The sequence below is a fragment of the Rhinoderma darwinii genome, chromosome 6 (assembly GCF_050947455.1).
Source record: "Rhinoderma darwinii isolate aRhiDar2 chromosome 6, aRhiDar2.hap1, whole genome shotgun sequence".
Classification (NCBI taxonomy): Eukaryota; Metazoa; Chordata; class Amphibia; order Anura; family Rhinodermatidae; genus Rhinoderma; species Rhinoderma darwinii.
The window spans coordinates 143,576,525-143,591,656 of NC_134692.1; the positions used below are offsets into that span (position 1 = coordinate 143,576,525).

The 15,132-nt window shown below is 44.3% G+C and overlaps 1 protein-coding gene across 1 annotated transcript; it reads left to right on the forward strand.

Annotated features, from left to right (window-relative positions):
• Positions 1-288: 288 nt before the first annotated feature.
• Positions 289-13,042, forward strand: LOC142656020 (uncharacterized). Its single transcript, XM_075830837.1, has 6 exons — positions 289-465; positions 677-817; positions 5,923-6,019; positions 6,266-11,637; positions 11,774-12,072; positions 12,888-13,042. Exons 1-6 carry the CDS (start codon positions 409-411, stop codon positions 12,958-12,960), a joined length of 6,039 nt encoding a protein of 2,012 aa, XP_075686952.1. The 5' UTR covers positions 289-408; the 3' UTR covers positions 12,961-13,042.
• The last annotated feature ends 2,090 nt before the right edge of the window (positions 13,043-15,132 follow it).

The following is a 15,132-nucleotide window of genomic DNA, read 5'->3' on the forward strand; positions in this document are numbered from 1 at the left end:
ATAGTTCTCTTTCGCAAAGACTCAGACACCAGGGGGAAGCGCTGTCATTTAAAGGAGAAGTACAATAAAATGAGTCATGTAACACATATGTCTCCACGGCGATACATGTGAACGTTTTCAGACCTGGGTATGTGTAGAATTGCGCACACAATGATTTCCACGTCTTGAGGGGGAGGGGGAGGGGATACGTCCCATGATGAGTCTTATACCCCGGCCACGGCCTATCGGTGCCTCCGGCAGTGAAGGGGTTAGAGTGAGTGAAGAGGAAGTATATATATTACAAGAAGAGATGCTCCACGTATTTACACATTGCTGCGGTTTTACGGCCACTTCCCGCGGTGGAGTCACGACAAACAGAAGCAGTCGAGCAAAGAGACGGTCACGAGACCCCCCCAGAGTCAGAGGACCATGGAGTTCCTGCAGAGACATCTCCCCCGCGTGTACCAGGCCGTACAGAATGCGTTGGTGAGGCTGATAAGGGGGGGGGGGTGTCAGGGCGCAATAATGTAACGCACCTACGTCCATCAAATCTATAGTGATGATCCAGTCATAGAGGATCGGGGGTGTAACAGTGACATTCAGGAGCCTGGGAAAGCTGGGTGACAACCCCTCACCGGTTGTCACCCAGCTTTCCGGGGATCGGATACAACTAACATGCTTTGTATTGCACTTGCAGGATTTTTTAACCAATGTGACGGCACAGGTTTTTGGAGCGCCGCCCGACGCGCCTCAGCCTCGAAATGCCCGGGCCAAGACCCCTCTTAGGTCCGAGGAATCGGCAGCCCGAGCCAAACAAGAAGAGACCCGCGAGTCACAGGTAAGGGCCACTGATCACGGCCATTTTACCAAAGCCCCTCACGATTTTTTGTGTATCGCAGGGGTCTGCGGCTTTGTGGGGGTTGTGAAACTACAACTACCAGCTTGCATGAGAGTTGAGTGTTATAGATCTGTGAAGCCCCAGCCTTATCCGGAATAGACTCCCCCCTATAGTCCCCAAATGATCCAAACTTTTTCTTAAAGGAATTCTCCATATTAGTGTGCAAATTTGCTGTAGTTTAGACTTTGTCCACTAGGGGGCAGCATCTTCTGTGTATGGATCACACTGGGCAGGATTTGTATATAACATAGGGGTTGTACTTCTTCTCCGTGCACCGTATATATTGAACTTGAAGGACATCAGCATGAAACTCGTACAGGGTGGGTACAATTACACGCACTAATCAGCCCCCCAAAGTGCCAACCGAGGGGGGCTGAACAGAAAGCACTTCCTGGTTCTATGGGGGTCACATGATCACTGGAGCCAATCAGCAGCTCTGAAAAAAATCATAAGTGGAGCATGTTTACAATAGGTCAGACCAGAACTGATCCCAGAGAGAGCGCGGTTTCCCTTTAAATAAAGCTCCACCCACAATGATCACTGACTCTACAGTCAAACATCTTGCTGTTATCTAAATGTCACAGTTCTGCATGAAAACAGTCAGCAAGCTTCTGTTGATGGATCTGTTATTCTTGTTATGTGTTTCTAGTCAGTACTTTAAGTGTATAATATTCTGTGCGTCTGATTGGCTCATTGACCCCTTAATACCTCCTGTACTCGTCATATTAGCAAATGAAGGTCCATTGCCGGTGTTAGATATTCTTAATCAGACTTCTGGATGCTCTTGTGTTAATAAGACAAGCTGTCCTGGGTATCTACACAAAATAATTGTGGACTAAAATAATTTAGGATCCATAAGTAGCAGACAGCCTGCTTGTTGTTGGTTTCCATGTAGCCACTGATAGTTTTCAACACTTCACAGACTGAAAACCACCTGAAAAAAAAAAAAAGGGGCAATAAAGGGACATTGAAAGTCGCTGGATTTATCATTTATAAGCTACAAAGCCAATGATAATCAAGGGTGGCATGTCACTTTAAGAGCAGCATTTGCTGGTTTCAGTGTGATCCCGGATGGTCTGTTTATTGGAGATTCCGACACCAGATGCAAATACAGAACATGGACTTCCTGCTTACAAAACCTGAGAGTATCCGTTATATTTATCTGAGGAGGCAACAAACCCAACACCTCATATATCAGACCAAAATATACAACACCAATGTACAACAGAGTCACTGTGCTGCACTCCAGAGCTGCACTCACTATTCTGCTGGTGGAGTCACTGTGTACATACATTACTTATCCTGTACTGATCCTGAGTTATATCCTGTGTTATACTCCAGAGCTGCACTCACTATTCTGCTGGTGGAGTCACTGTGTACATACATTACATTACTTATCCTGTACTAATCCTGAGTTATATCCTGTATTACACTCCAGAGCTGCACTCACTATTCTGCTGGTGAAGTCACTGTGTACATACATTACATTACTTATCCTGTACTGATCCTGAGTTACATCCTGTATTATACTCCAGAGCTGCACTCACTATTCTGCTGGTGGAGTCACTGTGCACATACATTACATTACTTATCCTGTACTGATCCTGAGTTATATCCTGTGTTATACTCCAGAGCTGCACTCACTATTCTGCTGGTGAAGTCACTGTGTACATACATTACATTACTTATCCTGTACTGATCCTGAGATACATCCTGTATTACACTCCGGAGCTGCACTCACTATTCTGCTTGTGGAGTCACTGTGTACATACATTACATTACTTATCCTGTACTGATCCTGAGTTACATCCTGTATTACACTCCAGAGCTGCACTCACTATTCTGCTGGTGGAGTCACTGTGTACATACATTACATTACTTATCCTGTACTGATCCTGAGTTACATCCTGTATTATACTCCAGAGCTGCACTCACTATTCTGCTGGTGGAGTCACTGTGTACATACATTACTTATCCTGTACTGATCCTGAGTTATATCCTGTATTATACTCCAGAGCTGCGCTCACTATTCTGCTGGAGGAGTCACTGTGTACATACATTACCTATCCTGTACTGATCCTGAGTTACATCCTGTATTATACTCCAGAGCTGCACTCACTATTCTGCTGGTGGAGTCACTGTGTACACACATTACTTATCCTGTATTATTTTCACATGGCTGATACTGTAATCTGCTGCATTTCCATCGGGTTCGGACCCGGCTTTATTTCATAGCTGTAGTTGTTCATTTTTACCGTTAGGCTGAGTTCACACAGGGCAGATATGCTGCGTAAGAACACGCAGCATATCCGCCATGTGTGCCGCAGGGAGTTCCAGGCGAAATACCGCACCAAACTGTGGTGTCGTTTTTCGCCCGGAATGTCCGCTGTGGAAAACTGCAGCATTAACAGGCCTGCTAGCATGACGTTTCATCCCATGTGACCGCTGCTACAGCATGTGATTGGCTGCAGAGGTCACATGGGATGAAACGTCACCCCAAGAGGCCGGAACATAGACTTCTGGGTACGTTTTTTTTTTTTTACCTCCCCGTTTTTTTCCGCTCAGTATTTCCGCAGCGTGCGGGTGGGATTTGTTTTATCTCATCCACTTTTCTGCTGCTTTATGATGCTGTGGATTTTCCGCAACGAATTTAGTTGCGGAAAATCCGCAGTATTTTCGCAACGTGTGAACTGACCCTTACGGAGAGCGTTCCCGCAGCATCCCCGGTCACGTGACCAGCTGACACAGAGTCGGACATGATCAGCGGTGGAGAAGAGGAAGCGTCTTTATTACATATAGAGAACATTGCGGCGGCGCATATGACAAACAATTTATAATCGGTCCACGGGGAAATGACATCAGTGGCGGCGGCAGCGTTGGCGGCGGCGCTCAGGAATCTCGCTGTTACTGCATCTGGGGAGACAGGAGCGTTTTATAATGATGGAAACATAAATGACACGACGGCGAGCGGATCATGTGAGCAGCGGCAGCAGAGTTCTCCTTCTGGGGGCCTTCCTCTTTTTTATGCAGCAACATAATAAAAACACCAACATGTCACCGCAGAACATCGCTCCTCCACCTCCTGACAGATACATAGTGATATATCCTGCAGATTATTACACCACTGACCTCTCTACAGATCTGCAGAACATTGCTCCTCTACCTCCTGACAGACACATAGTGATATATCCTGCAGATTATTACACCACTGACCTCCCTACAGATCTGCAGAACATTGCTCCTCTACCTCCTGACAGATACATAGTGATATATCCTGCAGATTATTACACCACTGTCCTCTCTACAGATCTGCAGAACATTGCTCCTCCACCTCCTGACAGATACATAGTGATATATCCTGCAGATTATTACACCACTGACCTCTCTACAGATCTGCAGAACATTGCTCCTCTACCTCCTGACAGACACATAGTGATATATCCTGCAGATTATTACACCACTGACCTCCCTACAGATCTGCAGAACATTGCTCCTCTACCTCCTGACAGATACATAGTGATATATCCTGCAGATTATTACACCATTGTCCTCTCTACAGATCTGCAGAACATTGCTCCTCTACCTCCTGACAGATACATAGTGATACATCCTGCAGATTATTATACCACTGACCTCTCTACAGATCTGCAGAACATCGCTCCTCTACCTCCTGACAGATACATAGTGATATATCCTGCAGATTATTACACCACTGACCCCTCTACAGATCTGCAGAACATTGCTCCTCTACCTCCTGACAGATACATAGTGATATATCCTGCAGATTATTACACCACTGACCTCTCTACAGATCTGCAGAACATTGCTCCTCTACCTCCTGACAGATACATAGTGATATATCCTGCAGATTATTACACCACTGACGTCTCTACAGATCTGCAGAACATTGCTCCTCCACCTCCTGACAGATACATAGTGATATATCCTGCAGATTATTACACCACTGACCTCTCTACAGATCTGCAGAACATTGCTCCTCTACCTCCTGACAGATACATAGTGATATATCCTGCAGATTATTACACCACTGACCTCTACAGATCTGCAGAACATCGCTCCTCTACCTCCTGACAGATACATAGTGATATATCCTGCAGATTATTACACCACTGACCTCTCTACAGATCTGCAGATCATTGCTCCTCTACCTCCTGACAGACATAGTGATATATCCTGCAGATTATTACACCACTGACCTCTCTACAGATCTGCAGAACATCGCTCCTCTACCTCCTGACAGATACATAGTGATATATCCTGCAGATTATTACACCACTGACCTCTCTACAGATCTGCAGATCATTGCTCCTCTACCTCCTGACAGGTACATAGTGATATATCCTGCAGATTATTACACCACTGACCTCTCTACAGATCTGCAGAACATTGCTCCTCTACCTCCTGACAGATACATAGTGATATATCCTGCAGATTATTACACCACTGACCTCTCTACAGATCTGCAGAACATTGCTCCTCTACCTCCTGACAGATACATAGTGATATATCCTGCAGATTATTACACCACTGACCTCTCTACAGATCTGCAGAACATTGCTCCTCTACCTCCTGACAGATACATAGTGATATATCCTGCAGAGTATTACATCACTGACCTCTCTAGAGATCTGCAGAACATTGCTCCTCTACCGCCTGACAGATACATAGTGATATATCCTGCAGAGTATTACGTCACTGACCTCTCTAGAGATTTGCAGAACATTGCTCCTCTACCTCCTGACAGATACATAGTGATATATCCTGCAGATTATTACACCACTGACCTCTCTACAGATCTGCAGAACATTGCTCCTCTACCTCCTGACAGATACATAGTGATATATCCTGCAGATTATTACACCACTGACCTCTCTACAGATCTGCAGATCATTGCTCCTCTACCTCCTGACAGATACATAGTGATATATTCTGCAGATCATTCCTCTGATGTATATTACATGTTTCTCCTCACATCAGTCATTCTTGTACCTCATTGATTTTTGACCGGTTTCTTCTTCGGACAGGGTGCGGATCACATGACCTTAGCGCCAGATGCGTCATCAGAGGACACTGCTCTGGAAGCCACAGAGGAGAGTATGAAAATATATGGGATCCAGCAAGGTAAACCCTGGCAATCAAAACGAAAGATAGAAACTTATTTCAAGGGGCCATCAGAAAATCAGGGGATTGTAAAATTCTCACCGGTTTACAAAATAAATCTCTTAGTTATATCTGTCTGTGGAAAAGCTGGGTAATAACCAATATGGCAGCAATTACAGCACCCAGAGGGTTGCCACCCAGCTTTTCCCAAATCATGTAAACATCCTTAAATGTGTTGCCCTCATATGTTCTCATTTCCAACCTCAGATGTAGAGAACCAAGCCCAGAAGACAAAGGTCAGACATCGGAAGGAGAACGTAGATCGAGAACTTGACCTTCTCCATGCAATCGGCGATGGCAAAGATAGTCCGAGGGACCCTCATGTAACAATGGAGAAGCACAAACATCAAAGACACAGCAAAGTCACCATAGAGGATCATAAACCAACAAAACCACAAGACATAGATGTTGTTTCTTCTATCATTGTGAGGAAGGTCCTTCAGGTTGAAGTCCACAATGTCATCAATGAAGAGGTCAATCAAGAAACATCAGTGTATGAAGAACATACAATGATCAAGACCAAAGAGCAATCCTCCACCTTGAAGCTTACAATGCTGAAGGAGGAGTTGTTGAGGGACCTAGAACCAAAGAGATATCTAGAAGAAGAACACCACGAGGTGCCACCTACTAGCAATCAAGTTCTAAAGAGCGACCTGGATCTAGAAAATGGAGAAAATTCCTGCAGTCCAAGTAACATGAACAATTCTCCAAGCCTAGATGAGGCCATCGTCGTACATCAAGAAAGCTTAGAAGAAGCTGCGATCTATCAGGTGACATCACAAGACCAAGAATTACCATTACCAGGAGATCACTTGGATGTACCGGATATCAAAAGACCAAATAAAAAGTTGGTTACACCGGTCAGTGAAGCAGACAGGTCTCCTTGCGATCAGGGAGAAGAAGCGAGAAAGACATGGGAACATCTACAGGAGACAGCTGTTCGTCTAGCACGGCACTGCGATTTACTTCAAGATGATGACCAAGAGTTTGAGACATTAGGATCTGGAGATCGCTCAAAAACCACCCATGTAAATAAAATGCATTCAAGTAGACCCAAAGTGGAAGGAGATCGTGGAAGACATCAAGAAAAGACATCACATGAACCAGAGAAGGTCAAAGAACTTCGCTCCGAGGAGAAGGAACAAGCAGAAGTAGATAAGGAACGTGATGAACAAGATCAGAAAGTCGAGAAGATGAGGCGAAGAGTACATTTCTCCCCTAGTACGGAGGAACGGGACCAAATGTTAGACCTTACAACAGAAGATACAGTGTGTATCAAGTTTGATCTTCTTCAGGGGGGGGCACTGGAAACAACGGATGAATACACTGGTCACCCACCAAATTCGTATTCGATAGCAGAATCGGGACAATCACCAAACCGTAGAGAAGAAAACTATCTTGGTTTCATAATAACCAATCAAGATACTGAGCCATCAATGACAAATCCAACCTCTGAGGAGGACCAGGTGCATCAGCAGCACATGGGACTCACCGTATGGTACCATGAGCTCGAAAAAACAACCGATGCAGATAAAGAGACATGTGAATCCACATTGTCTGACCAGAGCGAGACTATAGGTTTTCAAATTTTGGCAAGCCCTGATAAGAAGTCACTGAAGGAACTTTCCACCGACGTTCCTTCTGTCGAGGAGATGCATGACAATGAAGAGGAACCAACCAAGAACTCAATGTCTACCCTAGGTGATATCATAACCCATCCAGGAGTGGACTCTGAGGTGGAATACCATCATGGAGGTACTTGTAGTTTTGATAAGGTTGACGGCTCTCTACAGAAAGAGAAAAGATTTGGGGTTGTATCCGATCGTTCGAAACACGAAGGATCAAATTTTGCAGAGCATGAGGGAACATCATTTACAGAAGCTCTGGAAGTTGTTAGTCAGTCAAACCAAGAAATCAAGGTGGATCTCCTGCTAAATGAGTCATGGAAACAACAGGTCCAAATAGAGGATTACAGTGAAGATGATGATGATAATAAGGGGGAACTGCTCGGAATATGGCATCACGCATCCATGGAGGAAACCAAAGATACTGGAGTAACTAAAAATGAAGGTGGATTAATGTCAAGGACTGAAGAATTGAATATTCATGGAGTTTCTACACCAGATGAAGGATATGACCAAACACCTGTCCAGGAGCTTGTCAAATCCAAAAATGAGGAATTACAAGGTGACATTCTTGATCCATCTACTCAAATCATTAATATTGAATCAGTGAGAAACCTCTCAACAGACTCATCAGGTTCTGACAACACCCAAACCGCAGAAGACAATGAAAGATTTACGGAAAAAAACCTTACCCTGTTGACGGAGACTCAAAAAGTATCTTACACCCAAGAAGAAGACGACACAGAAGGGAAGGAATATGAAGACGTAGAAGATATAAGAGAAGTGAAGCATGTAAGGGGGCAAATAGAAGAACATGGGATTGGAGAGGAGGAATACCGGATGCAAGAAATGGAGGACTATACATGGTATAGACAAGATAGTTATCAGACTGATGGCCACGTTACCTACACTGATAGCAATGAGGAGCCTGGATCTCAAAAAGATCAATATTCTACAGTGAGGATTGAGGGATCATTTGAGAAGTTACCTGACAAGGACTCTGAACGTGGAATCGTGTCTAATGGAGAAAAGGCACAATTTCAGGTGAACTTACTGCAAGTCAGTGGCACAGACCAAGACCCAACCAAAGTCAATGATAATGATATTGGATCTGAGGCTGAAGCCACAAACACAAGTGTCTCTGCATATCCAGGACATGGCTCGGGACCAGGTGATGAGTTTGAAGGTATCGGCAGACATCCAGAGATAGGATTTGACCTCTTATCAGAAATTCAGCCAGTGATCAATACAAGTCAGTCAGAGCAGGACATCTCTGAAATGATGGGGAGATCAGATGTCACTCATGGTGCAGTCTCAAGTGGGAACGTGGAAATGGAAGCTACAGAAGGTGATTTTCCGGTAGAGTCACACTCCCAGACTGATAATGTTATGAAAGATTTAGATCTCTTGTCAGAAATTCAGTGTTTGCTCATGTCCGGTCACCTGGAAGGCAAGTTCTCGAAAGATCTAGCTAGTGAAGCCCAAACTTCTGTTACTCCAGATGAAGCATCAGGTGGTCAATCTCTAGATCCATTCAATATGGAATCTCTTGCTGAAGACCACATTGAAGTAATCTTGAGATCCATTTCAGACCCAAATACTTGGATGGACAACATCTCTGAACCACAGGACGGAGGTGATTTCTTATTTGAACCTTTCGTGATGTCAATGGATCATCCGGCGGAAGACTTGGGGATTATATCTTATATAAAGGTTGATCACTCAGATGAAGGTTATTCTAATGAAGAAACCCCTGTAGGAATCTTATCAGAGACAATTACTGTAGAAGAACCTGAAAATCTTGGAGAAAGTAGTCCTGGTTTCCATCTTTCAGAAGAACTTGAATCCCTAATAGAACTAAAGCAGACATTTGAGGAAGAGCGTTATTCTTCTATTGGAATTGCTGTCACTGAGACTGAAGTTTCTGACATTGATCCCTCAGTGGAGATCTCCGAAAATAAGGAAGACGAAGAAGGCCAAGCAGGAGAAGATCAATCTCCTGTTACTTTAGATGAGCCATCAAATGAACTTTTGGGAGATCAACATCTAGATATTGTCAAGGCACAGGAGATTTCATTCAGTACTGGATCTCCTTCTGAAGACCACAGTGAAGTAATCGTGGGATCTATCTCAGACCATTATAAAGTGGAAACCATTTCTGAAACACTGGATGGAGGGGATCTCTTATTCAATGTTCTTTCTGAAATACCAATGGATCTCTCAGCAGAAGTGTGTGCTAAAGAGGAGTCCGATAAAGGGGTGGAAGCTGTGCGCCATTCTAATGAAGAACCCCCTGTAGGAATCTTATCAGAGACAATTACTGTAGAAGAACATGAAAACCTTGAAGAAAGTAGTCCTGGTTTCCATCATTCAGAAGAACTTGAATCCCTAAAAGAACCTAAGCAGACATTTGAGGAAGAGCGTTATTCTTACTTTGGAATTGCTGTCACTGAGACTGAAGTGGCGGACGTTGAAGATGTGGGTCGTTCCGATGATGAAGCCGTTGTAGATCTCTTGTCAGAGACAATCACTGTAGAAGAGCAAGAAGATCCTCAAGAGGATAGCCCTAAAGAACTTGGATCCATTATAAAGTTCAAGGAGAAATTTGAAGAACAATGTTATTCCTCCATTGTTGTCATCGAGACTCAGGTAGAAGCTGCTGACATCAATAATGCCTCTGAAATGAAGTCCTCACTAGAACTTGAGCCTTCACCAGAACTTCACGGTGTCCTAATCCAAGATCACACAGCAGAGAAGATCTCAGAAATTAAAGAAGAAGAAGGCCTACCGGGAGAAGATCAATCTTCCGATACCCAAGATGATGCATATAGGGAACAAATTGGAGATCTTAAACCTGAGATTCCCTTGGAAATTAGATCTCTTGTGGAGGACATTAAAGTGATTTTGGGATCCACTTCAGAACTATCTGAGCCACAGGGTGAGGGTGATCTCTTATCAGAAACTTTGTTTGCCGAGAAGACAGATGACCCAAAAAAAGACATTAGCTTTGCCTCTACTACTGAACTAACGGAGTCAGGTAAAGAAGACATATTGGATGCAAGTATAACATATGATATACTGGAAGATTCAGCTGTTCAAGCAGATTTCCTTGCAGATATTGTTATTCCAGATGAACGGGAGAACATCCAGAATAACGTCTCAGCTTTTTCTCATTCAGAAGAACTTGGATCCAGTCTTGAGCCCAGTCAAGAACTTGAGGAAAATCAATACAATTCTTCATCTCTAGTTTCCATTGAAGATCCCAGCATTGGTTTGGACATTGTGAATTTTCTAATAGAAGACCCTTTTAATTCTAAAAACAAGCAAGAGCCCCAAAAAATGGAAATGTTATCAGAAGTCCAGTCTGTGATTACTACAGATCACTCAGTGGAAGTCACGACCGTTATATCTACAGTCAAACTAGTTGAATCAGATGAAGACATCTTTCCAAAATTTATCACAACAGATGAAAAGGAAGGTACTGTAAAGCCCACCCCAGAAATGTGTCCTTCAGAACCTAGTGAGGAACCAAAGAAGAGCCTTCATGAACAAGAGCCTTCCTTTTTATCTTCGACCACTGACACCCATGTCACAGAGCACATCACTGGTTTTGACATCAAAGAATCCTCAAAAGAGATTAAAATTATTGGAACAACAGAATTTTTGGAATCCGAAAGAAAAGAACAGTCACAGATCAAGGAACTGCTGAGTATGGATCATACCAAACAAGGAGGAATGGAAAGGGGAGTTGAGGAACAGTTTTCTAATGAAGAAGCCTTATCCTCCGGTCAAAACAAGTACGTCATCACTATTCACACTGAAGAACAGCCAACCTTGATAGAGCCACCAACTCATAAGAAAATGAGCAAAGATCAAGAGGGACCTCTAGTGGATCACAAAGGAACATTGATGGAACCGAGTGTGGAAGAAGACGATGACATGGACAACAGCATGGTAAGTTTCTGGACCATTCATCTGCTTTGTCTATATAGTGTTTACAGCATGCCGTAAAGTGAGGATGACTTTGTATAGACAGATTTACAAACTGGAGTGCCTTATATAATGCAGTTGCCATATATTTTGCCTTCAGCTCCCCCATAATACATTGGACGTAAGCGCCCAGAAGAGCCGCGTGCAGTTACGTAGAAAAACTTCCATTCGCCGTAAGCAGGGGCAGCGCCCAGTTACGGAAATTGAACCTGCTGAACTACCACCACCAGTCAGGCCTCGGCCGATGGGAGTACCAGTATTTCCAGGAAATATGCCAATATTTCCAATGGCTCCCGCCATGTCACCTCCCATGGCGCATCCTACAGAAGAACATAGGGAAGAGAAGCCCGCTGAGGAGGAGCTCGTGAAGCCCAAGAAGGGGATACCAAGGCATGCTGGGTAAGGATTACGAGCCAATCGATAGACTTTATAAATCCTTGGATAGATCTAAACCGGGGGATCTTATAGATTTCAGCCATCTTTTGCTCCCACAATACCATGATGCGGTCTCCCTTATATCCGAGGGATCTAAAGTTCTGTTCATCCTGAGCTTCCTGGTTCATAGATATAATGCCAGTATTAAAGATCTCAAGAACTTGCGTGACAGGCAGAACAGCAGGAGGGAAACGGGAACGGGTCCAGTAAAACACATGGTCACATTCGAGGACCAGTCTTGTGGAGGGGGGAACTAGGAAGGTGACTCCATCCAATATTAGTGCACACCCCAATATTTACATCCTAATGGGGGGACATTCCCCTTTGTAATTAATGCGAAGGAAATAAAACCGGAGGCAATAACGTCTGTGGTCTACATTATTATTCAGATATTTAAGTACACCCCCCCATTACTTGTCGGGGGAGGTTCTCCAGACCGATTCCTCAGCCGAAATTTGACCAAAATCTAATTTCACTTTTTCACTGGATGGTGACAGACAATGAAAATCGTAACTTCTGTAATAACATTTGTGTCTGTAAAATTCCCTGCGCGACTTCCAGCAATCATCACTATCGGGGAAATCCTAATGCGATCTGACTGTGACATAAACTCCACCATCCCCCATCCAGCCAGGAGACCCCCCTAATGTATTGATTACGACCTGACATTTCCTCCACAAAAAAAATGATGGGAGTTATTGATAATAACACTGGGGACCTCGGGACGAATGTCATCCTATTATTTCTAACTAAATCTCTGCCCCCCTCTGTATGGACAGATTCGGGATCCCCCATCCCCAGATGATGCAGGAGTTACAGGCGCGTCTGAAGAAGAAGAAACCAAATGAGTGACCAGAGGGGAGAACGGATCCGTGTGAACACACTTAATGTATTGTAAATAGAAGCCAATAATAAAGATTGTCTATGAAATGTACTAGAAGACCAGACTACGTCCATCATATGGCTATAAAGTGACCTGCACTGGTCTATCACACCAGAAACTCAAACCCCATTGGGCTCACTAACTTATTTTTAATAGAGTGGGGTACATGTAGAACTTTGTTGAGACGGGTTCATGGACCTACACTAATTTATATGTGCACTTAACACGTTCAGTGACCCCATAACATTGCCGGCCATGGCCAGTCGCAGATCCCCATAACATTAGACAGCCACAGTGCACCCAAAACAGTCAACTGCAGTGCGCCATAACAGGGCCAACCGCTGAGCCCCTATGTAGTGCAAGCCATACTGTTCATATAGTACAAGCGACAGAGTCACCCCCATAGAATATCAACCACAGAGCCCCCATACATTGCCAACCACAGAACCCTCATACAATACCAACCACAGAGCCCTCATACAATACCAACTACAGATCCCCATAGTGCCAACTACAGAGCCCCCATGCAGTGCTAACCAAAGAGTCCCCATACAGTGCCAACCACAATGCCCCCATACAGTGCCAACCACAATTCCCCCATACAGTGCCAACCACAATGCCCCCATACAGTGCCAACCACAGAGCCCCCATACAGTGCCAACCACAGAGCCCCCATACAGTGCCAACCACAGAGCCCCCATACAGTGCCAACCACAGAGCCCCCATACAGTGCCAACCACAGAGCCCCCATACAGTGCCAACCACAGAGCCCCCATACAATACTAACCACAGAGCCCCCAAACAGTACAAACCACAGAGCCCTATACAGTGCCAACCACAGAGCCACCATACAATACAATGCTAACCACATAGCCCCCATACAATACTAACCACATAGCCCCCATACATTACCAACCAGAGCCTCCATACAATACTATCCACAGAGCCCCCATACAGTGCTAACCACAGAGCTCCCATACAGTGCCAACTACAATGCCCCATACAGTGCCAACCACATAGCCCGCATACAGTATCAACCACAGAACCCCATACAATACTAACCACAGAGCCCTATACAGTGCCAACCACAGAGCCCCCATACAATAAAATGCTAACTACATAGCCCCATACAATACTAACCACATAGCCCCCATACAGTACCAACCAGAGCCCCCATACAATACTATACACAGAGCCCCCATACAATACTATACACAGAGCCCCCATACAGTGCTAACCACAGAGCCCCCATACAATACTATACACAGAGCCCCCATACAGTGCTAACCACAGAGCCCCCATACAATACTAACCAGAGAGCCCCCATACAATACTAACCACAGAGCCCCCATGCAGTGCTAACCACAGATCCCCCATGCAATACTAACCACAGAGCCCCCATACAGAGCCCTATACCACAGTGCCAACCACAGAGCCATCATACAGTACTAACCACAGAGCCCCCATAAAATACTAAGCACAGAGCCCCCATACATTACTAACCACATAGCCCCCATACATTACTAACCACATAGCCCCTATACCGTACTATCCACATAGCTCCCATACAGTACCAACCACAGACCCCCCCCCCATACAATACTAACCACAGAGCCCCCATACAGTACTAACCACGGAGCCCCCATACAATACTCAAGTGCTAACCACTCACTATATGTTGTATATGTGACATTATATACTGGTGTGTTATATTAGAATATCTATTCACATATGGGGGATGGGCAGTTGCTTGCAGATTATTTTGTTTAGTATTTATATATAATCCTTGGGGGAGGGGGTGAGTTGTGTTTCTGGTAAGACACTGGATTTCCCTCTATCATTCAGTGACTCAAAAGCAAATGTTCTTCTGAGCACCGCTAGTAGGGATCTTCCAAGTTCTCGTTGAATCCTTCCTTTTAAGGAAAAGGAATAAGGACCAGATTTTAGGCAATGAGTAAGATAATAATGAAGGCATAAGGGTTAAATGTCGCATTGACATTGCGACTTTCACAACTATCCACGAAACTGTGTCTTTCACCCATCAAAAAGTGGTAAAAATTTCAAAATGTGGAGTTTTTTTAATTTCAAATGAGAAGAAAAAAACAATAAGAAAATGTAAATGTATAAAATAGTAACAAAGT

Bases quoted from the DNA above. Each gene is read 5' to 3' on its own strand.
- LOC142656020 (XM_075830837.1), top strand. From the start codon at position 409: ATGGAGTTCCTGCAGAGACATCTCCCCCGCGTGTACCAGGCCGTACAG. The intron at 466-676 runs GTGAGGCTGATA...TTGCACTTGCAG, and splicing joins AGGCCGTACAGAATGCGTTG to GATTTTTTAACCAATGTGAC. The intron at 6,020-6,265 runs GTAAACCCTGGC...TTCCAACCTCAG, and splicing joins AATATATGGGATCCAGCAAG to ATGTAGAGAACCAAGCCCAG.